This window comes from Schistocerca gregaria, chromosome 3 (genome assembly GCF_023897955.1).
Source record: "Schistocerca gregaria isolate iqSchGreg1 chromosome 3, iqSchGreg1.2, whole genome shotgun sequence".
Classification (NCBI taxonomy): Eukaryota; Metazoa; Arthropoda; class Insecta; order Orthoptera; family Acrididae; genus Schistocerca; species Schistocerca gregaria.
In genome coordinates, this window is record NC_064922.1 from 734,415,233 (window position 1) to 734,441,706 (window position 26,474).

Consider the following 26,474-nt stretch of genomic DNA (forward strand, 5'->3'; position numbering starts at 1 on the left):
GGGCTCCAACATCAGGTGCGTAATGGGGCCCCTTAGGAATATGACAGCAAGAGAGGGGAAGAAAACCAATGTGCACTCTGTGTGCATACCGGGGGGAGTCATTCCAGATGTGGAAAGGGTCCTTCCGGATGCCATGAAGGGTACAGGGTGCGCCCATCTGCAGGTGGTCACTCATGTCGGCACCAATGATGTGTGTCACTATGGATCGGAGGAAATCCTCTCTGGCTTCCAGTGGCTATCTGATTTGGTGAAGACTGCCAGTCTCGTTAGTGGGATGAAAGCAGAGCTCACCATCTGCAGCATCGTTGACAGGACTGACTGTGGATCTTTGGTACAGAGCCAAGTGGAGGGTCTGAATCAGAGGCTGAGACAATTCTGCGACTGTGTGAGCTGCAGATTTCTCGACTTGCGCCATAGGGTGGTGGGGTTTCGGGTTCTGCTGGATAGGTCAGGAGCCCACTACATGCAGCAAGTGGCTACATGGGTAAGAGGGGTTGTGTGGCATGGACTGGGCAGTTTTTTTAGGTTAGATGGCCTCGGGCAAGTACAGAAAGGGCAACAGCCTCAAAGGGTGTGGGGCCAAGTCAGGACATGCGGGACCAAGCAGAAATCGCTATTGTAATTGTAAACTGTCAAAGCTGCATTGGTAAAGTATCGGAACTTCAAGCACTGATAGAAAGCACTGAAGCTGAAATCATTATAGGTACAAAGGCACAGACGCTGTTTAGAAAGGATAGATTGCATGCAACCAGTGGTGGCGTGTTTGTCGCTGTTAGTAGTAGTTTATCCTGTAGTGAAGTAGAAGTGGATAGTTCCTGTTAAATATTATGGGTGGAGGTTACACTCAACAACCGAGGTAGATTAATAATTGGCTCCTTTTACCGACCTCCCGACTCAGCAGCATTAGTGGCAGAACAACTGAGAGAAAATTTGGAATACATTTCACATAAATTTTCTCAGCATATTATAGTCTTAGGTGGAGATTTCAATTTACCAGATATAGACTGGGACACTCAGATGTTTAGGATGGGTGGTAGGGACAGAGCATCGAGTGACATTATACTGAGTGCACTATCCGAAAATTACCTCGAGCAATTAAACAGAGAACTGACTCGTGCAGATAACATCTTGGCCCTACTGATAACAAACAGACCCAAACTTTTTGACTCTGTAAGTGCAGAACAGGGAATCAGTGATCATAAGGCCGTTTCAGCATCCCTGAATATGGAAGTTAATAGGAAAATAAAAAAGAGAGGAAGGTTTATCTCTTTGGCAAGAGTAATAGTAGATTTCAGACTACCTAACAGATCAAAACGAAAATTTCTGTTCCAACACTGACAATGTTGAGTGGTTATCGAAAAAGTTTAAGGCAATTGTAAAATGCGTTTTAGACTGGTACATGCCTAGTAAAACTGTGAGGGACAGGAAAAACCCACCGTGGTTCAACAACAAAGTTAGGAAACTACTGTGAAAGCAAAGAGAGCATCACTCCAAGTTTAAACGCAGCCAAAACCTCTCAGACAAACAGAACCTAAATGATGTCAAAGTTAGCATAAGGAGGGCTATGCGTGAAGCATTCAGTGAATTCGAAAGGAAAATTCCATGTACCGACTTGACAGAAAATCCTCGGAAGTTCTGGTCTTACGTTAAATCAGTAAGTGGCTCAAAACATCAGATCCAGACACTCTGGAATGATGATAGCAGTGAAACAGAGGATGACACACGTAAAGCTGAAATACTAAACACCTTTTTCCAAAGCTGTTTCACAGAGGAAGACCGTACTGCAGTTCCTTCTCTAAATCCTCGTACAAACGAAAAATGGCTGACATCGAAATAAGTGTCCAAGGAATAGAAAAGCAACTGGAATCACTCAACAGAGGAAAGTCCACTGGACCTGACTGGATACTAATTCGTTTCTACACAGAATACACGAAAGAACTTGCCCCTTACTAACAGCCATGTACCGCAAGTCTCTAGAGGAATGGAAGATTCCAAATGATTGGGAAAGAGCACAGGTAGTCCCAGTATTCAAGAAGGGTTGTTGAGCAGATGCGCAAAACTATAGACCTACATCTCTGACGTCAATCTGTTGTAGAATTTTAGAACATGTTTTTTGCTCGAGTATCATGTCGTTTTTGGAAAACCAGAATCTACTCTGTAGGAATCAACATGGATTCCAGAAACAGCAATCGTGTGAGACCAACTCGCTTTATTTGTTCATGAGACCCAGAAAATATTAGATACAGGCTCCCAGGTAAATGCCATTTTCCTTGACTTCCAGAAGGTGTTCGATACAGTTCCGCACTGTCGCCTGATAAACAAAGTAAGAGCCTACAGAATATCAGACCAGTTGTGTGGCTGGATTGAAGAGTTTGTAGCAAACAGAACACAGCATGTTGTTCTCAATGGAGAGACGTCTGCAGACGTTAAAGTAACCTCTGGTGTGCCACAGGGGAGTGTTATGGGACCATTGCTTGCCACAATATATACAAATGACCTAGTAGATAGTGTCGGAAGTTCCATGCGGCTTTTCGCAGATGATGCTGTAGTATACAGAGAAGTTGCAACATTAGAAAATTGTAGAGAAATGCAGGAAGATCTGCAGTGGATAGGCACTTGGTGCAGGGAGTGGCAACTGACCCTTAACATAGACAAATGTAATGTATTGCGAATACATAGAAAGAAGCATTTCATCACAGGGTTATTTGGTAACCGTGATAGCGTTATGGAGATGTTTAGAAAACTCAAGTGGCAGACTCTGCAAGAGAGGCACTCTGCATCGCGGTGTAGCTTGCTGTCTAGGTTTCAAGAGGGTGCGTTTCTGGATGAGGTATCGAATATATTGCTTCCCCCTACTTATAACTCCCGAGGAGATCACGAATGTAAAATTAGAGAGATTCGAGTGCGCACGGAGGCTTTCAGACAGTCGTTCTTCCCACGAAAGATACCTAACTGGAAGAGAAAAGGGAGGCAACGATAGTGGCTTATAAAGTGCCCTCGGCCACCCACTGTTGGGTGGCTTGTGGAGTATAAATGGAGATGTAGATGTAAATGTAGATGTAGCAGCAATGGTCTTAAGCATCGGTTGCTGGATGAGAGTACAAATGGGTCAGCCTGCAAGTAGTAACATTGGAGTCCTCAGAGATACTGAGTGAATGCAGTGTTCTGGGAGCAGTGATAACAAGGTATCTGTCTGATGATAGCCATAATGTAAAAGTGGCCAAGTCCACATCATTCAGCAGCATACAGATAAATTTGCAATGCTGGGAGATGAAACCATCCTCGGTGTGCTATTCTCGGTATTGTTCTTCAACAACCAGGGAGTTTTCAACTAATTGAACAATCAGCTCTTTGGGCAGAAAGTTTTGAATCTCGACACACACCTTGACATGATTGGAAGCATTGGTGTGTATACTCAGGCAGCCCAGCTAAGTGGCAACGGATGAGGCTGGTTGGCATAAAGGAAGTGGTGCACCATCAGTGGATGAGGGTCCAGACAGCTTATATTTACTGACATAGGCTTGCTGTTCACTAATATCTCGAAAATAAATACCCTTCATTTAAGCCCTTTGAATGGGCCCTTGTACTCCATGTGAATAGCCAAACGGATTGTGTCATTACAGGTCATAATGAAATCGCTAACAGCCAGCCTCTTCTGTATGATGGTTTTTGGCACAATCTACAGCTGTGGAGGGATGGAGGGGTGGATTGTATGGCATTTGATGTGTGTGACAATGGCTGGTAGATCTGTGGTTGGAACAAGTGGTTGTTGAAGCACAAAATCAGCAGGAAAGGAGTGTTTTGCCATACAGTTTCTCTGCCAGAGAAGCCCCTAAGTCATTTTGTGTTTCTAGCACACACTTAATAGCACCTCAGACAGTGCTTAGCTCCATTGCCTCTATGGGACATAAGTGCCGTTTTTCAAGGTACAGTGGCACCATTCGACAAGGCCATTTCTCTGTGAGTAGTAGGCAGATGACCAATATTGATGAGTGCTGCAAAGATTGCATGGTTCACTGAACAGGGCCAATTCAAATTGTCAACCTTGGTTGGTGGTGATAGACACAAGCCTCCAAACCAAGAAAGCGAAAGTTGCTGAATTTATCGTGATGTCCCTGAGAGGTCTGGCCTCTACCCACCATGTTACTCGGTCAAAGACTGAAAGAATATATCAGTAGCCATCAGGCTTGGAGAGTGATACCACCAGATCAAGAGGCATAGTGGGAATATGATACAAACATCCAAAGATTGTGCAATAGGATGAATGATATATGACTACAGCTTTGAAGACACGTCAGCCATAGTGAACGGTCGCTGATCTGTCTTGTTGGATAGTAGTGGCTCAGTGTATGCCAGATTTCATGCAGAGCAGGATGGCAAAAAGTCACACATTAAGTCATTTGTAGTAGGCCATTGTTTGACATTATTGTTCACTTTTGGAGCAATGCACTGATGAGTGTCACTTAACGTTTGATGAATGTGGTTTGTTGCAGAGTCGATTATGAAACACTATATACCCAAAACTGATATAATTGTCTTGTCTTGTGAACTGTGATGATGTGTAGTATCTGAATGAGCTTGAAAATACAGTATGCGAGAATCATGGCTCTTGAGACACACTGAAGACAACTTGTAAATGAGGTGAAATGCACCTAGGTGCACAAATAATATGAAACAATTGATGTGTGACATGCAAAAGGCATTTTTCTTTTAAACTACTGCAATTTATATATAACTGCTGTGAAAATGGCCACCACAAGAAAGTTAATACGGACTCTTTGACCAACACTGATTGGCTCAGTTCAATTAAGAATGTACAGAGCAATATTAACTGCTTCTGTCCATAAAGGCTTTAGAAGCGCATTTGACAAGGGCACTGTCTGTGCAACTTCTACAACTGTGCTATTCACCATAGCTGTTTTAATAATGTGGATAGGGATTTACAATAAGCAACATGGTATCATTGGATTTCAGAAGATCTCGAATCCTGTCATTGTCAAATTTATAACCACCATCCACCACAAATGGATAACCACTCCAGATTTTAAATATTTGTAACACTTCTTGTATCTTTTGGACATATTATTATATAATATCTTCCAAGCTTTTGCTGCAATTGACACTTTATTAACTCATTATATTTACATCATGGTGAGTTCACTTCAGCAATTTTTACTATTTTCAAGTGATCCTGAAATGCTGGATTTTTAAATTTTTTTAATGCTATTATATGATAAATGTATATTGCTTACATTTGGGTAAGTAGTTATTTGATCTGTAATGTACACCACAATATATTATGCACCAGGCGTACATTGCTTATGTCTGTGTTAATGGGTGTTTAGCTTATGTTTCAGTATCCGTCTATACTTGTGTGTACATACACAGCCATACCGTGCATGGTGGAGGGTACCCTGTACCACAACTAGTAATTTTCTTTCCTCTTCCACTCAGAAGTAGAGTGATGGAAAAACACCTGTCTATATGCCTCCATACAAATCCTAATTACTCATATCTTATCTTTGAGATCCTTACTGTAAATTTATATTTGTGGCAGCAGAATTGTTCTGCCAGTTCTCTAAAGTTTCTCAATAGTACTCCTCGTAAAGAACATCACCTTCCCTCCAGGAATTCCCATTTGAGTTCTTGAAGCATCTCCACAACATTTGCATGTTGTTTAGAGAAATCTAGCAGCCTGCCTCTGAAATGCTTTGATGCCTTTATTTATTCCAATGGGTACAGACCCAAAACATTCAAGCACACTCAAGACTTGGTTGCACTAGCATCCTATATGTGGTTTCCTTTACAGATGAACCACACCTTCCCAAAATTCTGCCAATAAACTGAAACTGATGATTTGCCTTCCCTACCACAATCCTCATGCGCTCATTCCATTTCATATCACTTTGCAACATTATGCCCAGGTATTTAAATGATGTGACTGTGTCAAGCAGGACACTTCTGATGCTATATAAAAACATTATGGATTTGTTTTTTCTACTCATCTGCATTAACTTAAATTTTTCTACATTTAGAGCTAGCTACTATTCTTCACACCAACTAGAAATTTTGTCTACATCATCTTGCATCCTCTTACAGTCACTCAACTTCAACACCTTCCCATTTACCATATAATATCAAATATATGGCATACGTGTGTGATAGTAGTTGTTTGCTCTACATCTCAGATGTTACAATGTATGCTGCAATATTGCAAACAACTAGTAATAATAAGTAATCTATGTACTTTTATGTTATACTACTGAACTCAATTTTGATGGAAGAGCAGACCTGGGTACTAATTTTCAAGGCTGAATTGAATGAAATCTCTGTACTTTTTTATATAAACAAATAATAAAAAGATCAAGCTCCCCAGGATGACCAACACTCAACACCCACTGGATGATGGGAAGTGGAAAGTGCCCTCTCAGTCCTGCTGGCAGAATTCTGAACATCATTAAATAAATCTCAGGGAGGTATCCTATAGGACTGACTGTTGAGACTTGATCATCACCAAAACTGCAACACACTGTGGCAGAGCCCATGAAACTAACACTTCATTTACTACTTTCATCCCGCATATCTGGTGCCAATAATGATGACTAGAAATCTAATCTGTAGGAATCAGCATGGGTTTCAAAAAAGACGATCATGTGAAACACAGCTCTTGCTATTCGTCCACGAGACTCAGAGGGCCAAGGACACGGGTTCCCAGGTAGATGCGGTGTTTCTTGACTTCTGCAAGGCATTTGATACAGTTCCCCACAGTCGTTTAATGAACAAAGTAAGAGCAAATGGACTATCAGACCAATTGTGTGATTGGATTGAAGAGTTCCTAGGTAAACGAAAATTTCTGTTCCGACACTGACAATATTGAGTGTTTATGGAAAAAGTTTAAGGCAAATGTAAAATCATGGAAAACCCACCGTGGTTCAACAACTAAGTTAGGAAACTGCTGCGAAAGCAAAGAGACCTTCACTCCAAGTTTAAAAGCAGCCAAATCCTCTCAGACAAACAGAACCTAAATGATGTCAAAGTTATTGTAAGAAGGGCTATGTGTGAAGCATTCAGTGAATTCGAAAGTAAAATTTTATGTACCGACTTGACAGAAAATCCTGGGAAGTTCTGGTCTTACGTTAAATCAGTAAGTGGCTCGAAACAGCATATCCAGACACTCCGGGATGATGATGGCATTCAAACAGAGAATGACACACGTAAAGCTGAAATACTAAACACCTTTTTCCAAAGCTGTTTCACAGAGGAAGACCACACTGCAGTTCCTTCTGTAAATCCTCTCACAAATGGAAAAATGGCTGACATCGAAATAAGTGTCCAAGGAATAGAAAAGCAACTGGAATCACTCAACAGAGGAATGTTCACAGCCGTGTACCGCAAGTCTCTAGAGGAATGGAAGGTTCCAAATGATTGGGAAAGACCACAGGTAGTCCCAGTCTTCAAGAAGGGTCGTTGAACAGATGCGCAAAACTATAGACCTATATCTCTGACATCGATCTGTTGTAGAATTTTAGAACATGTGTTTTGCTCACATATCATATCATTTTAGGAAACCCAGAACCTACTCTGTAGGAATCAACATGGATTCCGGAAACAACAATCATGTGAGACCCAACTCGCTTCATTTGTTCATGAGACCCAGAAAATATTAGATACAGGCTCCCAGGTAGATACTATTTTCCTTGACTTCCAGAAGGCATTTGATACACTTCCACACTGTCGCCTGATAAACAGAGGAAGAGCCTACGGAATATCAGTATTGCGAATACATAGAAAGAAGGATTGTTTACTGTATGATTACATGATAGCGGAACAAACACTGGTAGCAGTTACTTCTGTAAAATATCTGGGAGTATGTGTGCGGAACAATCTGAAGTGGAATGATCATATAAAATTAATTGTTGGTAAGGCGGGTACCAGGTTGAGATTCATTGGGAGAGTCCTTAGAAAATGTAGTCCATCAGCAAAGGAGGTGGCTTACAAAACACTTGTTGGACCTATACTTGAGTATTGCTCATCAGTGTGGGATCCGTACCAGATCGGGTTGACGGAGGAGATAGAGAAGATGCAAAGAAGAGTGGCGCGTTCGTCACAGGGTTATTTGGTAACCGTGATAGCGTTATGGAGATGTTTAGCAAACTCAAGTGGCAGACTCTGCAAGAGAGGCATTCTGCATCGTGGTGTAGCTTGCTGTCCAGGTTTTGAGAGGGTGCGTGTCTGGATGATGCTGTAGTATACAGAGAAGTTGCAGAATTAGAAAACTGTAGCAAAATGCAGGAAGATCTGCAGCGGATAGGCACTTGGTGCAGGGAGTGGCAACTGACTCTTAACATAGACAAATATAATGTATTGCGAATACATAGAAAGAAGGATCCTTTATTGTATGATTATATGATAGCGGAACAAACACTGGTAGCAGTTACTTATGTAAAATATGTGGGAGTATGTGTGCAGAACAATTTGAAGTGGAATGATCATATAAAATTAATTGTTGGTAAGGTGGGTACCAGGTTGAGATTCACTGGGAGAGTCCTTAGAAAATGTAGTCCATCAACAAAGGAGGTGGCTTACAAAACACTCATTCAACCTATACTTGAGTATTGCTCATCAGTGTGGGATCTGTACCAGATTGGGTTGACAGAGGAGATAGAGAAGATCCAAAGAAGAGCGGCGCGTTTCATCACAGGGTTATTTGGTAAGCGTGATAGCGTTATGGAGATGTTTAGCAAACTCAAGTGGCAGACTCTGCAAGAGAGGTGCTCTGCATCGCGGTGTAGCTTGCTGTCCAGGTTTCTAGAGGGTGCGTTTCTGGATGAGGTATAAAATATATTGCTTCCCCCTACTTATACCTCCCAAGGAGGTCATGAGTGTAAAATTAGAGAGATTCAATCATGCACAGAGGCTTTCAGACAGTCGTTCTTCCCACAAACCATACATGACTGGAACAGAAAAGGAAGGTAATGACAGTGGCACATAAAGTGTCCACTGCCACACACCACTGGGTGGCTTGTGGAGTATAAATGTAAATGTAGAACAGAACACAGCATGTCATTCTCAATGGAGGGAAGTCTTCTGAAGTAAGAGTGATTTCAGGTGTGCCACAGGGGAGTGTCATAGGACCATTGCTATTCACATTATATATAAATTACGTTGTGGATAACATCAGAAGTTCACTGAGGCTTTTTGCGGATGATGCTGTAGTACATCGAGAGGTTGTAACAATGGAAAATTGTATTGAAATGCAGGATGATCTGCAATGAATTGACGCATGTTGCAGGGAATGGCAATTGAATCTCAATGTAGACAAGTTTAATGTGCTGTGAATACATAAAAAGAAAGATCCTTTATCATTTAGCTACAATATAGCAGGTCAGTAACTGGAAGCAGTTAATTCCATAATTTATCTAGGAGTAGGCATTAGGAGTGATTTAAAATGGAATGACCATATAAAATTAATTGTCAGTAAAGCAAATGCCAGACTGAGATTCATTGGAAGAATCCTAAGGAAATGCAATCCGAAAACAAAGGAAGTAGGTTACAGAACACTTGTTCACCCACTGCTTAAATACTGCTCACCAGTGTGGGATCCTTACCATATAGGGTTGATAGAAGAGATAGAGAAGATTCAACAGAGAGCAGCATGCTTCATTACAGGATCATTTAGTAGTCACGAAAGTGTTACTCTGCAACGAGACACTCAGTATCTTGGTACGCACTTTTGTTGAAGCTTCAAGAACATACCTTCACCGAGGAGTCAAGCAGTATGTTGCTCCCTCCTACATATATCTTGCAAAGAGACCATGAGGATAAAATCAGAGAGATTAGAGCCCACACAGAGGCATACCGATAATATTTCTTTCCATGAACAATATGAGACTGGAATAAAATGGAGAACCGATAGAGGTACTCAAAGTGCCCTCCACCACACGTCATCAGGTGGCTTGTGTAGTATGGATGTAGATGTAGACAGCAACAACAAACACTTAAAGTTCCTTTAAAATAAACAGAAGGGCTTAAACTTCAATAAACAGATAAATATTATTGAATCTGCCTTCCTTGAAATGGTACACGTATGCCCCTTAAGGCCTGTGGTGTGTGATGCCAATGCCAGGAACCCAACAACTTAACACTACTATATGTTTATGTATCACAGATCTCAAGGGCAGCAGGCAACTTAAATACCAGGGCTTAATTTTATCAATCAAACAACTTAAATGGCAAGAGAAGCAGAGCTAAAGCTTTAGCAACAAAATTTTTAAAACTTACTATACTTTAGAAAAAGTTTAAGAGTGGCCAAGCTCATAACTACTCTGCTCAAATACAAATAAGTTACTGCCACACAAGCTGACCTGTATGCCCACAGAATCACAAAATCAGCTACAGATGCCAATAAACTTAACCATAATTGGACTGGCCATGCAAGCAAGGACAAAAACAGAACAGGCTTTAGTGTGATTGACTGTAGGGCACTGTGCAGAACAGGTCAAGTAAGATAGTGTGACCATAAACAGAACAATAGTTACAGTCAATCACAATTAATTAAAATAACTAACTTATGTGTGCACTGCTTCACTATTCAACACAGGTGAGGAACCCTACTTCACACAAATTTGCTCTGCTTAGCAATGACAAAAAGCAAAAAACAAAACAAAACAAAACACCAGAAAACCAATGCCAGCTGCAAACAAGACAGCTGATCTCACAATGTCCTGCACTGTTGGGAACAGTCTGACCATCCAACAACATGCCACAGGGATGTGTCAATGTTCCACACTCTAAGTTTCATTGTTTTGGAAACCAAACCACCTCAGCAGCACATTAGTTCTGCCCTTTTTGATTAACCCAACAACACCAACAAAACCAAGAAATTCGACACATGCCACACTCTTGAGGGGTGACCACCAACTTGGTAATGGCCATTTTCATCACTTTACGATGGCAGGTAACTGTTATAACACTTCTTTACAAATAATCAAATAATAGACTTAAATAACCCATGTTGCTGTTGTAACAAGTCCTTACAGCATTCCACAATGGCAACACCACACAACATCTTGATGGCAGCATGCTTTATCGGCATTCCCTTTGCATAACTTCAAGTAAACATTTTCAAATCATCTTTCACCACTTTGAGGCACTGTTAACCACCTTGCTACTGACAATTGTGAAGCTACATAGAATAGAGAACAACTGACCACTGAATAACCACTACTCTATGCTACAAATTACACAAGCCTGTACTTTGACTGTGGCCTATGCAATAACCCCAACAATGTTAGGTATCTACATACAACAATGTGCCTACTAACACAAGGACACAGAGCATATCAACATACTGCATCTGAGCTATTGAAACCTACAACCCTGGCCAACACCAACTCTGCCTTGTTGCCCATTATGCTCTTATCCAATGCTGTGGTCATAAACACAGGCAGTCAGTAACTGAGAGCTTTCCCAAGCATGCACTACACCTTGGAGCCACCATCGATGCCACTAATGCCATGGAAACACAATTCATGCAAATAAGTTATCAAACACTCCATGGGATGCAGGTGGCACGATGGTGCAAGTTCCAATCAGCAAACTATATTAATAAATAACCTAAACAATCATTAACTTAGACATAATCGATATACTTTTATAGCATAATATATTGCGAAATACACTGTACACAGCCTGGCCACCCATGGGCTATGTATCTGCAGTAATGAGAACTCCCTTGCTTCCTCCACATACAGGCACTCTCTTCAAATCTAGTCTGCAAACAGATTTGCCAAGCTATAACCTCATACACCCTTAACCCTCCCACCACCCCAACAATCTGCAACAAAGTAGTGCCTCCCTCATTACCCAATATCACCCTGGATAGGAACAGATAGACCATATCCTTCATCAGATCTTTAATTATCTCTCATCATCCCCTGAATGGGACATCCTATAAAAGATCCTTCCCACCCCTCCTAAAGTGGTGTTCTATTACCCAACCAATCTACACAGTGTAATAGTCCATCCCATGCCTCTCCCACTCTCAACTCATTGCCACAGGAATCATATCTCTATGAAAGACCAAAGTACAAGACAGGCCAAATCCAGCCACCCAGAACTCCCTACTCCAGTCCTGTCACAGAAATATCGTACTGTGTCAGAGGCAGGGCTACCTGTGAAAGCCACATCATATATATCAGCTCAGCTGCAGACATTGCACAGCTTTTTATGTTGGTATGGCTACCAACCAGCTAACCACCAGGTGAATGGCCACTGTCAAACTATTGCTCAGAAGAACAAAGTTCCTAGCTGCTAGCCACCCACCCCAAAACCCTCTCCCTGCCTCCCATCTCCCCCATCCTCTATTCAGCCCACCCAAAACAACACCCACCACCCACCACAACCTAACCCACCAACTGGAATGCAGGAATGCAATTGGCATTGTGTGTACAGATGGTGCCCTGTGTGTGCGTGCATGTGTATACGAAGGTGTGTGTACATGCATGCATATGGTGTTTTTGCTTGCACGTGCTTGTGTGTGCTTGTGCACATGTACACAGACAAGCCTAAAAAAGAATTACTCCTAAAGCTAAAAATTTTTCTTTCTTTTTCTGTGTGCCTGTTGACGACTCAATGCTTCAGCTTTTCAATGAGTTGTCTTTTTTAATCCAAAAAGTGTAGACCTAAGCAATATACTTTTATTGTACAATATTACAAAAAAATTGTACCATCTGAAAATGGTAAAAATGGCAGACACAAGCTCATTGTGATGTAAATATAATTAATCAATAAAATATCAATCTCAGCAAAAACTTGGAAGAATATACACTCCTGGAAATGGAAAAAAGAACACATTGACACCGGTGTGTCAGACCCACCATACTTGCTCCGGACACTGCGAGAGGGCTGTACAAGCAATGATCACACGCACGGCACAGCGGACACACCAGGAACCGTGGTGTTGGCCGTCGAATGGCGCTAGCTGCGCAGCATTTGTGCACCGCCGCCGTCAGTGTCAGCCAGTTTGCCGTGGCATACAGAGCTCCATCGCAGTCTTTAATACTGGTAGCATGCCACGACAGCGTGGACGTGAACCATATGTGCAGTTGACGGACTTTGAGCGAGGGCGTATAGTGGGCATGCGGGAGGCCGGGTGGACGTACCGCCAAATTTCTCAACACGTGGGGCGTGAGGTCTCCACAGTACATCAATGTTGTCGCGAGTGGTCGGCGGAAGGTGCACGTGCCCTTCGACCTGGGACCGGACCGCAGCGACGCATGGATGCTCGCCAAGACCGTAGGATCCTACGCAGTGACATAGGGGACCGCACCGCCATTTACCAGCAAATTAGAGACACTGTTGCTCCTGGGGTATCGGCGAGGACCATTCGCATTCGTCTTCATGAAGCTGGGCTACGGTCCCGCACACCGTTAGGCTGTCTTCCGCTCACGCCCCAATATCGTGCAGCCCGCCTCCAGTGGTGTCGCGACAGGCGTGAATGGAAGGACGAATGGAGACGTGTCATCTTCAGCGATGAGAGTCGCTTCTGCCTTGGTGCCAATGATGGTCGTATGCATGTTTGGCGCTGTGCAGGTGAGCGCCACAATCAGGACTGCATACGACCGAGGCACACAGGGCCAACACCCGGCATCATGGTGTGGGGAGCGATCTCCTACACTGGCCGTACACCTCTGGTGATCGTCGAGGGGACACTGAATAGTGCACGGTACATCCAAACCGTCATCGAACCCATCATTCTACCATTCCTAGACCGGCAAGGGAACTTGCTGTTCCAACAGGACAATGCATGTCCGCATGTATCCCGTACCACCCAACGTGCTCTAGAAGGTGTAAGTCAACTACCCTGGCCAGCAAGATCTCTGGATCTGTCCCCCATTGAGCATGTTTGGGACTGGATGAAGCGTCGTCTCACGCGGTCTGCACGTCCAGTACGAACGCTGGTCCAACTGAGGTGCCAGGTGGAAATGGCATGGCAAGGCGTTCCACAGGACTACATCCAGCATCTCTACGATCGTCTCCATGGGAGAATAGCAGCCTGCATTGCTGCGAAAGGTGGATATACACTGTACTAGTGCCGACATTGTGCATGCTCTGTAGCCTGTGTCTATGTGCCTGTGGTTCTGTCAGTGTGATCATGTGATGTATCTGACCCCAGGAATGTGTCAATAAAGTTTCCCCTTCCTGGGAGAATGAATTCACGGTGTTCTTATTTCAATTTCCAGGAGTGTATATAATATGCCGTTCTTCAACCTCATATGTGCTGCAGGCCCATTACTAAGAAAACATTTTGACAACTGACCGTGTGAAATCTTCTAAAGTCACATGTGAGGTTGATGAAGTACCTTGAACCTCTGAAAGATGTGTTTTTCATTGGTCTACACAGCTCTGCATGAATTACTCCCCCAAATTCATTGGAACACTGCTGACATGACTGGAAACTGTCACAGTGTTGCTTCCCTTTGACAGATGAACCGCAAAACTCATCACTAAACTTCACACTGATTCCTTTCTCATCAGGAATTCATTGACATGATATTTATTTTGATGACCCATTTGCTGATCTCAGATTTGCAGTGAATGATGGATGCCAGCTTAGCATCAAAAACAAATGATTTATCCATTTGGTGCACATGAATTGACATCTTGAACAGCTGCACTGACCATATGCCTCTTTCCTTAATAGTAACTTTTTTGACAAATTCATTGTCCTTGCATCAATTAAATTACAATATTTGTCAAAGAATTTCTTCTAGATTTACACATCTGCAACACATTTTCATGTAACATGAATGTCACTCATCATTTACCAAAGCCTTCTTTTCTTCAACTGATATTCCTGATTGAATTATTACTTAGCTGAATTTCAACAAGTGCTGGAAAAGTGAAAAATGTTGAAAACTATGCACCATGACACGTTAAATGTCATATAGCCCCCAAAACACACAGTCCAAGCCTTTAAACAGAGCTTGGAATACAGACTTTCACTAATAAGAGCTTGATTCCTGAAAAGACTGTCTAGTGTATGCACACAAGCTTTAATGTTGACTTTTTCTTTATGCCAAAACAGTCTTTACTAATATGTCCCTCTGTAACTGCAGCTCTAAAAAATGATTTCAGAGCTTTTTGATATACCAGTTAGATAGCTCCTTTCACTTGATAATAACGATCACCTTTAGCATTTGTTATCACCATGCACAGAGCAAACCCTGAGCTAAGCTCTTTCGTTAGATTTTAAAATACCCATAAACATATTAAATGTTTGTTGGTCTTCTGGTTCCACACATCAAGCCTGACAGAGACTACTGTAAATATCCAGCATTTTTTCCATGAACTTAAACATCACAACTGAATCATCCAGTTTGACATAAAATGAAGCCTTTGAAATGGTTATGCCCTTCACAGCTAAAACATCTCAACTGGAAAGCATCAGCAGTTTGCTTTGTTTCGTGTTTAATGATTCCAGTAATTTCACCCACATATCTGCTGCTTCATCCTTTTCCAATGACTCTTGTTTTAGAAAGCTGTTTGTCTAAACTTCATAAGCTCCTTTGGAAACAACCAGTAAATTTTGATCCATAAACTTCCACATAGTGTATTTTTGCAATTTCTCAGCACCATGAAATTCCATGATTACTCTGTTGCAGAAGTACTAGAAAACAAGTCTGACCCATGGCGAGCATACTGACAGAAGATATCATTTTTGAAATAACTGTAAACCATGAAACATGTCAATCAGGATACATGGAACCATGTTGCACTACCATGTTACTGAACTGTGAAATACAATGTAGCATTAGAATGCTTTACTTACAGTATTGACAAGTTTACAAGATATATGAAACAAGATACATACCCAACAGCAATAAATCTAAAACTAATATTCTGTAACAAAAGCAAAGACTTAATACAGCACACTCAGAAAAAATCTAAACACCACTGGCTATTACAAACTAAATCCAATTTAGACAAATTGAATAAAAAATATCATCCACCACACAAACTATGTCAAAAATAATCACCAGCAAACAACAATAAAAACTTTAACATTATGGACCAACTGCATTAAATAAAATGGAAATTTCATAAAAAAAATTATTTAAGAGGCGCACTTTTGGTGATTGATATATTCATGGGTAAGAAACTTTTATGTTACATTAAAATATTTATCATGAATTTCATTTTGACATTCTACTGTGATGAAAAGTAAACCATGAGTGGAAAATGAGAAAGGGGCATACAAGGTGTATTCAAAAAGTAACAGGCATTTCCTAATTTTGCAAGATGTGTTTGTCAAATTCACAGTTTTTTTTTTAATTTTTGTTTTGGTTAACGTGTCTGAAAAGTACCAATACAGTGTTTGCCATGTTAGATAGTTAGTACGTTGTCATATGTTAAAAAGGTTACATGTGTTGGATCAGATGATTTCTATTAAATTTTGTTGTAATAGAAGCATAAAGTGCAGCAAAGCTTTAGAAGTTGTTAAATATTGCTTTTAGTATCTGCTCTGAGTAAAAACAGTGATTAGAGTGATATAAGCATTTGGAAAAAGGTCATGCTGATGCTGAAGATAATGGCTGCTCTGGATGCCCCAGCACATCATCACCTGGTGAAATCATAGAAAAAATTAATGAAATGATTATGAACAATTGTTGACTCACAAACATAGAAGTCATTGACGATGTTGGTAATCGACTGACTCATGCCATAATTTTTTAAATATTTTGGGTATGAAATGTGTGGCAATATAATTTGTTCTGGAGTTATTCAACTGCAGACAATAACAGCAGCAATTGCTCAGGAGTTATTAAATGAAGTCAACAACAATACAGAACTGGAATGAAAATGAAGTCCCATGCTTCTTGACAGAGCGTAGGGGAGCAATATGGGAGATCCGCACCGCCGCACTAGCAAGGTCCTTATGGAGGTGGTTTGCCGTTGCCTTCCTCCAATCGTAATGGGGATGAATGATGATGATGAAGACAATGGAACACCAAGTCATCTTGAGGTAGGTGAAAAAATCCCTGACCCCACCGGGTATCGAACCCAGGACCCAGTGCTCGGGAAGCGAGAACGCTACCGCGAGACCACGAGTGGCAGACAATACAGAACTACTGAAATATATTATAACAGATAATTATACATGTATTTACAGTTATGACATCAAAACTAAAACTCAGTCATCCCCATGGAAGCATTCTGAACCGCCAAGAATGAAAAAAAAGCTCAACCAGTGTGACCTGATGTGAAGGCTGTGCTCACTACATTCTTCAATTTTAACATCTTTATGTGCCCTGAGCTCTTGCCACAAGATCAGATGATCAATAAGAAGCATTATTTACCAGTTCAATGATGTTTGTGTGAAGAAATTAGAAAAATAAACACCCAGATTTGTGGCCAAACAATTTGAGGCTTTTGCACCACAATGATGCACCTACTGACACTCCATTGCTTAATCATGAATTGTTGACCAAAAACAATGGTGTATTTATGTCTTAGCCTTGTATTCACCAGACAGGGCTCCTCTGTTTTCTGTTCCAAAAAGATAAAGAAAACCTTAGAGTCACTGTTTTACAAGCATATATGAGATTAAATGCACGTCACTGAGAGAGCTATAAGCTATTCAAAAGATTGAGTTCCAAAACTGTTTTTAGGTTTGGAAAAGTGCTGAAATAAGTTTATAATACCTTATTGAGACTATTTTGAAAGGGATATATTGACATAGATAAATAAATAAAATTCCTTCCAACAAAAAAACCAAAACCACCTGTTAATTTTTGGATGCACCTAATTTTGAAGTATTATTTTCTGTTAAATGCAACAACAGAGTTGGAACAAAGTTATTCACATTATTTTTTTGTTTTAGGATATATTTATCTCTTTACCTATAGTAGATATAAGCATATAGGCATATCTCTTCCATTATATCAGCATATAGTTCAAATGGTAAACAATTTACTTACCATCTTAAACTAGAGTCAAAACTTGAGTTTTAGATTATTACCTCCATTGTCTTTGCCAGAAGAAATCGAGTGCCATGACTGTTGCTGTAGTGGCTTTCTAGCTGCAATGATCACCCTGTCATTGCCATATCTAATTACCTGATTCCTTACTTCTGGATTTCAAATCCATAAACCAGATATTTCATTAAGATCTATCATTGGTTCTGTTGGTTGCCCTGTCTGTAAAGTAGAAAGAATGTCTAACAAAATTAATGACCGTGAAGATAAAATCTTCTTTGTTGTTAGGTTGTATCATGTTCTTCTTTAAACTACTTCTTCAATACATGACTTTCCAATCCCTCTATGGATACAAAAGTTCCTGTAAACTATATATTAATCTTGATGGCAGACCATTTTCCTCCTGAGATGAAAACATTGTTTAATCACACATTGATGGCCATCTATTTTCTTATGGAAAAATTTTATGAAATTACTGACATTCTGACCACAGAGTAGGCAATTTCTTTATGGGACATATTAAAGAGCATACCTTATGTCCACTTCCCTTCACTGTTCTTCATTTCATTGTTAATAGCATTTTTATAATCTGGCCACACGGCATTGAAACTCTTCAGCAGGTTCTCGGGCATGTAAATAGCTTTTAATTCACTCAAGATAGAGAGAGAACTAACCTTATCAGTTTTGGATTTTTTAGTTCAACATAAATCAGATAGATAGCTCAGCCACATTGACTTGTTAGTCAACACACATAATTTCCATCGCCCTGCACAGAAGAGAGTAGTTTTCAATATATTGATACACAGAACTACAACTGTTGCTGATAAAGACACTTTTCCTTCCAATACTGGACATGTGAAGCACATGTTCTGGAAGAACCACTATGGAAATTGATATATGAAATTAGCCTTCTCCAAGAAATGAAACTATGATGTTCAACAATTGCGACATCTTCCACCTATTGTAGGCCTTCCTTTCTGCAAGGCCAAGTACCAAAATAAACACTTATTTTCTAAATGACCAAGATGATAAGAAATGCTGCAATGGTTTAAGAACAGTCTGGATCTTGGGGTGACTGAACATTGTAACATTCCTGGTCTGTGCAGAGAAAAGTATAATGGTCAGTCCATCTGTAAAGTTTGCAAACGTTCTGCAGAACACCAGTGACACATTAAAAATCAAGATTTTAAAAAGTCAGCAGTTCATAAACACAACTTTAAGCTTCTTGAAGCAAAAGGCTTCTTATCTAACACATTATTTATTGGGACCCTGCCATCAAAGACTGTGTAGAACAAAATGTACAACAACTTTGGACAAAACAACAGCTTTAATTGTAGTGGTTCATGGAAGTGGTCTTTCAATTCTGAGAGACTACTGAGAAATTTACCTTGTTTATTTTTCAGTGTGGTGTCTTCACACACATCTGCAACTACATACACCAACACAATTGCTGGCAGCTTAAGATCACAATTATATATGCTGAGGTGACAATAGTCATGGGATACCTCCTAATATCATGTCTGGTCTCCTTGTGCCTGGCATAGTGCAATAACCTGACATGGCATGAACTCAACAAGCCATTGGAACTCCCTTGTAGAAATACTGAGCCATGTACCTCCATAGCCACATGTAATTGTGAAAGTGTTGGTAGTGCAGGATTTTGTGTATGAACTAACATCTTGATTATGTGTCATAAATGTTCAGTGGGTGGCCAAACCATTCATTCAAACTGTGCAGAATGTTTCTGAAACCAACAGTGGACAATTACGGGCCAGTGACATTGTATACTGCCATCCATAAAAATTCCTTCATTGTTTGGGTACATGAAATCCATGAATGGCTGAAAATGGTCTCTGAGTAGCCTAGCATAGCCATTTCCAGTCAGTGATCAGTACAGGTGGAGCAAATGACCTAGTCCATACCATTCTGAAGTCCTCAATAGCTTGCTCAGTGCCTTGTTGACAACTTGGATTCATGGCTTCATGGGCCTGTGCAGCACTCAAACCCTACCATTTCCCCTTACCAGCTGAAATCAGGACTCATCTGACCAAGCCATGATTTTTCCAGTCATCTAGCACCCAACTGATATGGCCACGAGCCCAGGAGAGGCACTGCAGGTGATGTTACCCTTTTAGCAGAGGCTCTCACGTCAGTTGTCTGCTGCCATAGCCCATTTATGCTAAATTTCATTGAACTATCGTGATGGATATGTTTGGTGGCCATCCCACATTGATTTCTGAGGTTATTTCATACAGAGTAGCTTGTCTGTTAATTTCTCTTGGTCATTAAGTGAAGGCCAACAGTCACTGCATTGTCGATGGTGATAAGTAATGATTGAAATTTGGTATCTCAGCACACTCCTGACACTGTGGATCTCAAACTGCTGAATTCCCTAATGATTTCCAAAATGGTATGCCCTATGTATCCACTCCAACTACCATCCCATATTCAGAGTCTGTTAATTCCTGTCTTGCTACAACTATCATATTGGAAACCTTTTCATATGAATCACCTGAGTACAGATGACAGTTCTGCCAATGGTCTTCTCTTTTATACTTCATTTACATGATACCATTGCCACCTGTATAGGTACATATCACTATCCCATGACTTTTGTTAACTCAGTGTGAGTCAGCCAATCACAGGCTTGCTTATATTATAACACCACAGTAGCAGTCATGACAGTGGAGGTAATTATTGAAATCTTGAGTTGTTACACTAATCTGGCATAGCAACATTTTATTACAATACCATTCTGAGAAATTTTGTTTCTATACTTATTATACAGTTCATATGTTTAATGGTTATTCTTCAATGTTTGGTAACAAATTTCATGTAAAATACTTTCCAATGTGTTAAGTGTGACCTGTATACACTGTGCATGCTTTCAAACACAAGAGGACCTGAAGACTAACATCTCAGCTCGATTGCAGCAGTACGGTGTATCCTTGTCAGGAATTCTTTCTTACAACATAGCACTTGAAGACTCTACTAGCAGTGCTGACAAGAGCAAGCTGATGAATGTAAACTGCGGTACAAAAATTAGCTCAGAAAAGTGTAGTGCCTTCTGCAACAAAGTATAATAAGGCTGTTCAATAAACAATGATCATGATTTCTTCATATTTAGTGAAAGAATACCATTCCAGGTGCTATAATATGGAGACAGTGTGACCAGAATCGATGAGATGGATGAACTGCCAAAAGCACTCTTGTACATATAAAGATTGAATATGCACAGGTATCCAACAAAATTCCTCCATTCCTCATACTCATTAGGGTGGGACATCTGTGAAGACACTGGACTTTGGATACACAAGATTCAAATCCACAGTCTGCATTCCTGATTTGGGTATCCATGGTTTCTCTAAAACATAAACGTAAACTCCATTTGTGGGTTAGACCTTAGGTGTGCTGCTACTGGCCAGTTGCTTCCTACAAGACAGTATGAGCAGCAATATATGACCATGAGACATGTGATTAGTATATCACTTATATAGTGATGCTTCCAGTCATATTGCCATAACATGAATCCTGATGATGCCACAGCAACTTCATGAAAGCAACTCCCCATTTGACCTCACGAGGCTGAGAGGACCCCATTCCAGACCCTTCCACACTCACAGCAGCGATGCTAACTGTTTAGCTAGAGTGGTAGTCCATGATTTCTCCAAATCAATTCAAGCAAATGCAAGTATTATTTGTTTGAAATGGATAAAGTTAATTTGCTTCACCCTTGGCCAGTCTCAGGCACTACTATATCTTTAATGAGATCATCATTGACAGAAAAAGCAACTGCAATATTCTGTTTCCTTTTCCTTATCTCATATTAAGGCAACAGAAGGATTATCCTCTTTCATGGCCAATTTTCATTAAATTTCTGTTGGAGAATGACAATGGCAGCATAAGTGCACAATTTTTATTCATTTAATGATGTAGCAATCCAGCACACAAAAGTTTAAACTTTGGTTAAACACTGTTTGAACAACAGATTTGACAGCTATGAATTACAAAATCTTGACAGTGATCAAATCTAGGTAAAAGTAAATTTCATAAATAGCACAACAAGGAGAGTAAATTGGAGATGGGAGAACAGTAGCTACACCACAGTTAGAAATAAGGACCACTCATATATACTGTGCAGGTTTGATTACCAGCTCTAAAAGTATGTGAACAAGGTTAATAGTTTTTCTGCATTGCCTTCTATCACTTGCCTAGTCCACAAGGTATATCATGTGAATGGTGTCAAAGAAATTAGAAATGTTAATGAACATTTATAACCTGAGTCCTGTTGTTAATTTTCACACAAGCAATTACACATGTCATCAGAACATTAACAGACAGCATTTTTCTAGGTGAACACTTAATCAGTGACATAAACATTTATCCAGTAGTGAATGTTCTTTCTGGCCATAATGCACAAGTAGCCATACTTTAAATAATGATTAGAGAAAAGTGGCATCAGGAAACAGAAACACAACAGAAAGTTTCAAGGCAGCCTTACAGGAAGCTGATTGGATGGATGTGTATAATTTGACTGACATCAATTCCAGATATAATGTATGAAATGGATAGACTGCTACTCATCACATAGAGGAGGTGCTGAGTGGCAGACAAACACATTCAGAGAAGGCTCTTAGATATTATGAGTTACTGGACTAATATTTAATGAGACATGAACATCAGAACTCACTTATGTTCACACAAGCACAACTCATGCAGACAAGGCCACTGTAATCTCAAGGTGCTAAGCCTACCTTATAAATGTCCAGAGACAACAATGGCCACATGTGTGTGAGCTATGCTTGTGTGAATGTTTGTATGTTCTGTTATCTATGCTTGAACTTAGTTGTATAGCTCATAATATCTAACCTTCTTTCATTGTGCCTGAAATTAACACCTGCCGTCATTCCTGACATGTATTCAGTTATGTTCATTCTGACTCTGTTCAAGAAAAAGTGAGTACTCACAAAGTACGTATATTTGTTCTAGAAGGTTTTGAAGATGTCAAAACTGCATAGTTGTTGCTTCCAAGTTTGCAGACACTGAGTTGCAGTTCCTATAATAAAGGATTCATTTGCCAGAAATAAAAACGAGCCATGTCAGTTTAAGTGACTTTGTGGTCTGATTTCCCATATAACTTAAGAGTAAGGAACATTTTACCAGAAGTGCACATATTATGCAACACTATGACATAAGTAACTTTTTGGAATCACATCTGCATCCTGATACTTTCAAAGAGCTTGCACTTCTCTGGTGTGTCAGTGTCAAACATGGCAGACTTAGTTCAGAGTCAGTATGGTGTTTGCATTTCAACCTCCTTATGCAAGTCACTAATGAATGACCAGATTTATCTTGAATACAGAATAAGTGTTGGTGACTTACTCATAAAAATTGTGCTTCTATGCAATGATCAATAGCTGTAAAAATTTAAATCATTGTTCTTGCTTTTTAACAGTACAAGGTACATTAATTTACCAATTGTTTTGAAATTCTAAAGAAAGTATGATTTTTTTTCTCTGAAAGTGACTTTCTGAGTTTTGCAAATTGTTACAATGCTATAAAAATCCAAAAAGTATGCTAATATCAACAATTAAGTGTTGGAATTTTGATTTAAGCCACAATTTCAATATTTTGTGCTTGGATTACAAGCCAACATAACAAGTTTGATGAAATTTAAAACGCACTATGAATACACTGTCACCTGAGCTTTGTGATGAGCTATAAATTCTCAGAAGATAATGACTGTTTACACATACACATATTTTGAAGTTAAAGGTTCATTAGATTAGGTACCAATTTGTATTGTGTAATAGTTTAAATGGTTTTCTGAATTCTTACACAAGTTGTGGTAACTATCAAAGGAAATTGGGTATTATCTATTATGTTGGTGCATAAGTTCATAGCATTTTTGTTTTTTGTGTTGGTATTCCGGTTGCTCTGGGTTTGTTTATCAATTGTAATTTTTCATTTGTAAATCACTGTTGTTATTTTAGTTTAATATACTGTGTCATTTTGTCATTTGGAGAGATTGAGTGGAGCTGTGGATGCTAGAAAATCGAGAAAGTAGAGAAAGTGGAGAAATCCAAACATTTCCAACATATTCTTCTGTTTGAGTTTGAGGGAGATTTCAAGTAGGTAAGGTAATGACCACGTTCTCTCTTATAATCATCAATACTTTTATTACACAACAAATGTACAGGTTGAAGACTAGGCGGGAACTGAGATCCTGGAAGTATACACAACAAAGATCAACTCCAAGACATAATTCACATATGGTGTTCTGGCCTATCGATCCATGGATCGACGCCACATAGACCCCCCCCCCTTGCAGTATGAAGTACGTACCCAAAGGTGGGCATGGGGGAGGGGGGGGGGTTGGTGAAAGTTTAAGTGGGTTACAGTGAGTTCCTCTGTTTCTAAATGGCACGGGCCATCCTAGAATGCTGATGCTGAAGTCTTGAAGCAACGTCGGCGGTCGTAGTCATCGGCTGGTGCAGGAGCGCTGGTGTGGAAGGGTGTCGTCGGCAGGGAACCTAATGATCACTTTCCCACTTGGCCTAATGTAAGCACGTAGGTTGCCACACGTAGCACTTTGAGAGATTTTGAAACGCTTCACTACACATTGTGTCACACCACCTAATGAGACATACGAATTGACACACACAAGCAGCGCTAATGCGGTATCAACACTAACAATGACAGATAAACCACAAATGTTATTAGGATGAATGTGGGTAGAGAGCTTGAAAGTGGTGAGGTATGCTGAGCCGGTGGAGTGGGGAAACCGTAGCATGGTGAGGGCGGCGTGCTGCAAGTAAGTAGAGGGGCGAGTCAGACGGTGAGGTCTGAGTGGGCATGGCAGGAATCTGCGGGCTGCACCGGTTAGAAGAGCGGCACGATGTGCTCTCGTACGAAGATGGAACTGTTATATTAGAGCCCTGGGCGCTGGGGCCTCTGTTATGGGAGCTGGGAGGCGGAAAACCCCGGAATGAGTGTAGGCTCATTGACGGGGCCGGTGTAGGCATGAGTTTACTTGAATCATGAGCAGAGGAAGTTGCCGAGGGTGGCCAGAGATCATGGTCTCTTTAACAGTGGGTGAGGTAGGGAAAACTAGATGCGAGCAGGTTTAACCCTGTTGAGGGAGACAGTAGTTACTGAGCCCTTAATTACGATGTCCATTGTGTTACTGGTCTATTTGTCAACTCTGTATGGGCCTGTGTAAGGGTGCTGTAATGGGGCTTTTACAGTGTCGTCACGAAGGAACACAAATTCACAATTGTTGAGTGCCGTGGGAACATATGTGTTGCAGCAGAGTGTGGTTGGAAGGGGGAGGGGGTTGAAGCTTGTTACAGTGTAACCTCAACCGTTCTATCAAGGATGGCACTTTGGACGGTTTGGCAACTGGAGTAGGAGAAACAAGTTCGCCTGGCAGAGTAAGGGACTGGCCATAGACGAAGTCTTTAAGGTCTTCCTTGAAAGTGGTCCGCAAACCGAGTAAGACAAATGGCACGGCTTCCGTCCAAAGGAGGCCATGGCAGTGTAGGACCATCTTAAGTGTCCTATGCCAACGTTCCACAAGGCCGTTGCTTTGGGGGTGGTATCCTGTTGAATGGATTTTCTTGCTGCCCCACAGCCTACATAGTTCAGAAAACAAGGCAGACTTAAATTGATGGCCTTGGTCGGTCATCAAGTAAACAGGACAGCCAAAGCGTGAAATCCAAGTGTCTATGAAGGATCGTGCCACTGACTCGGATGTAATATTGGGTAGCAGGGCAGCTTCCACCCAATGAGAGGTTCTGTCTATAATAGGTAGCATGTATCTGTAACCCTCAGAGGGTGTGAGGGGGCCCACCAAGTCGATGTGAATGTGATGGAAGTGACTGGGAGGAGCGATGAGGCTGCTTAGTGGTGGAAATGTGTGCCACAAAACTTTATTTTGTTGGCACGGAATGCAGCCGTGGGCTCAGGCTTGGCAGTCGCAATGCATGTCACACCATATGAAGCACTCTGAAATAAGTCTGGTAGAGGCTCTCACACCTGGATGAGCTAGGTTGTACAATTTGTGGAAAACTTGTCTCTGTAGAGATTTGGGTGTGAAGAGATACAGCGTACCAGTTGATTAGTCACACCAAATCTCACCTATGACACTGGGAAAGGTGGATTGCACAGGTTTGAGTGAAGAGCTGTAATTGGAAATAAGGTCCATAGTGTCCATGTCGGCAAACTGCAGCTGAGGCAAGTTAGAGAGGTCTATCATGTTGTGAGAGCACTGACATGAGACAAAAAATCTGCGACCACATTATCTGCACCCTTGATGTATCGTATGTCAGAGGTAAATTGCAATATAAAGTCCAAATGATGGAAGCGTCTAGGTGGAGGGTCAGTTGGGGGGTTCTTTACAGCAGCAACCAAAGGTTTAGCATCGGTTAAAATGTGTAAGTCCCTACCCTCAACCTCAGTGTGAAAGTGTTTACAGCCTCGTAAACTGCCAAGAGC

The 26,474-nt window shown here is 40.9% G+C and overlaps 1 protein-coding gene across 4 annotated transcripts in view; it reads left to right on the plus strand.

The window, feature by feature from the left end:
• Nucleotides 1-26,474, plus strand: part of LOC126353778 (spondin-1-like) — a 577,109-nt gene that overhangs the window by 412,882 nt on the left and 137,753 nt on the right. For 2 of the 4 annotated variants that reach the window (XM_050002859.1, XM_050002860.1), the window contains exon 13: nucleotides 20,877-21,011. The exons of the other annotated variants lie outside the window; for them this stretch is intronic. In XM_050002859.1, the coding sequence (XP_049858816.1) occupies nucleotides 20,877-21,011 (135 nt within the window). The remainder of the gene's footprint in view (nucleotides 1-20,876; nucleotides 21,012-26,474) is intronic. 4 annotated transcript variants of the gene reach the window in all.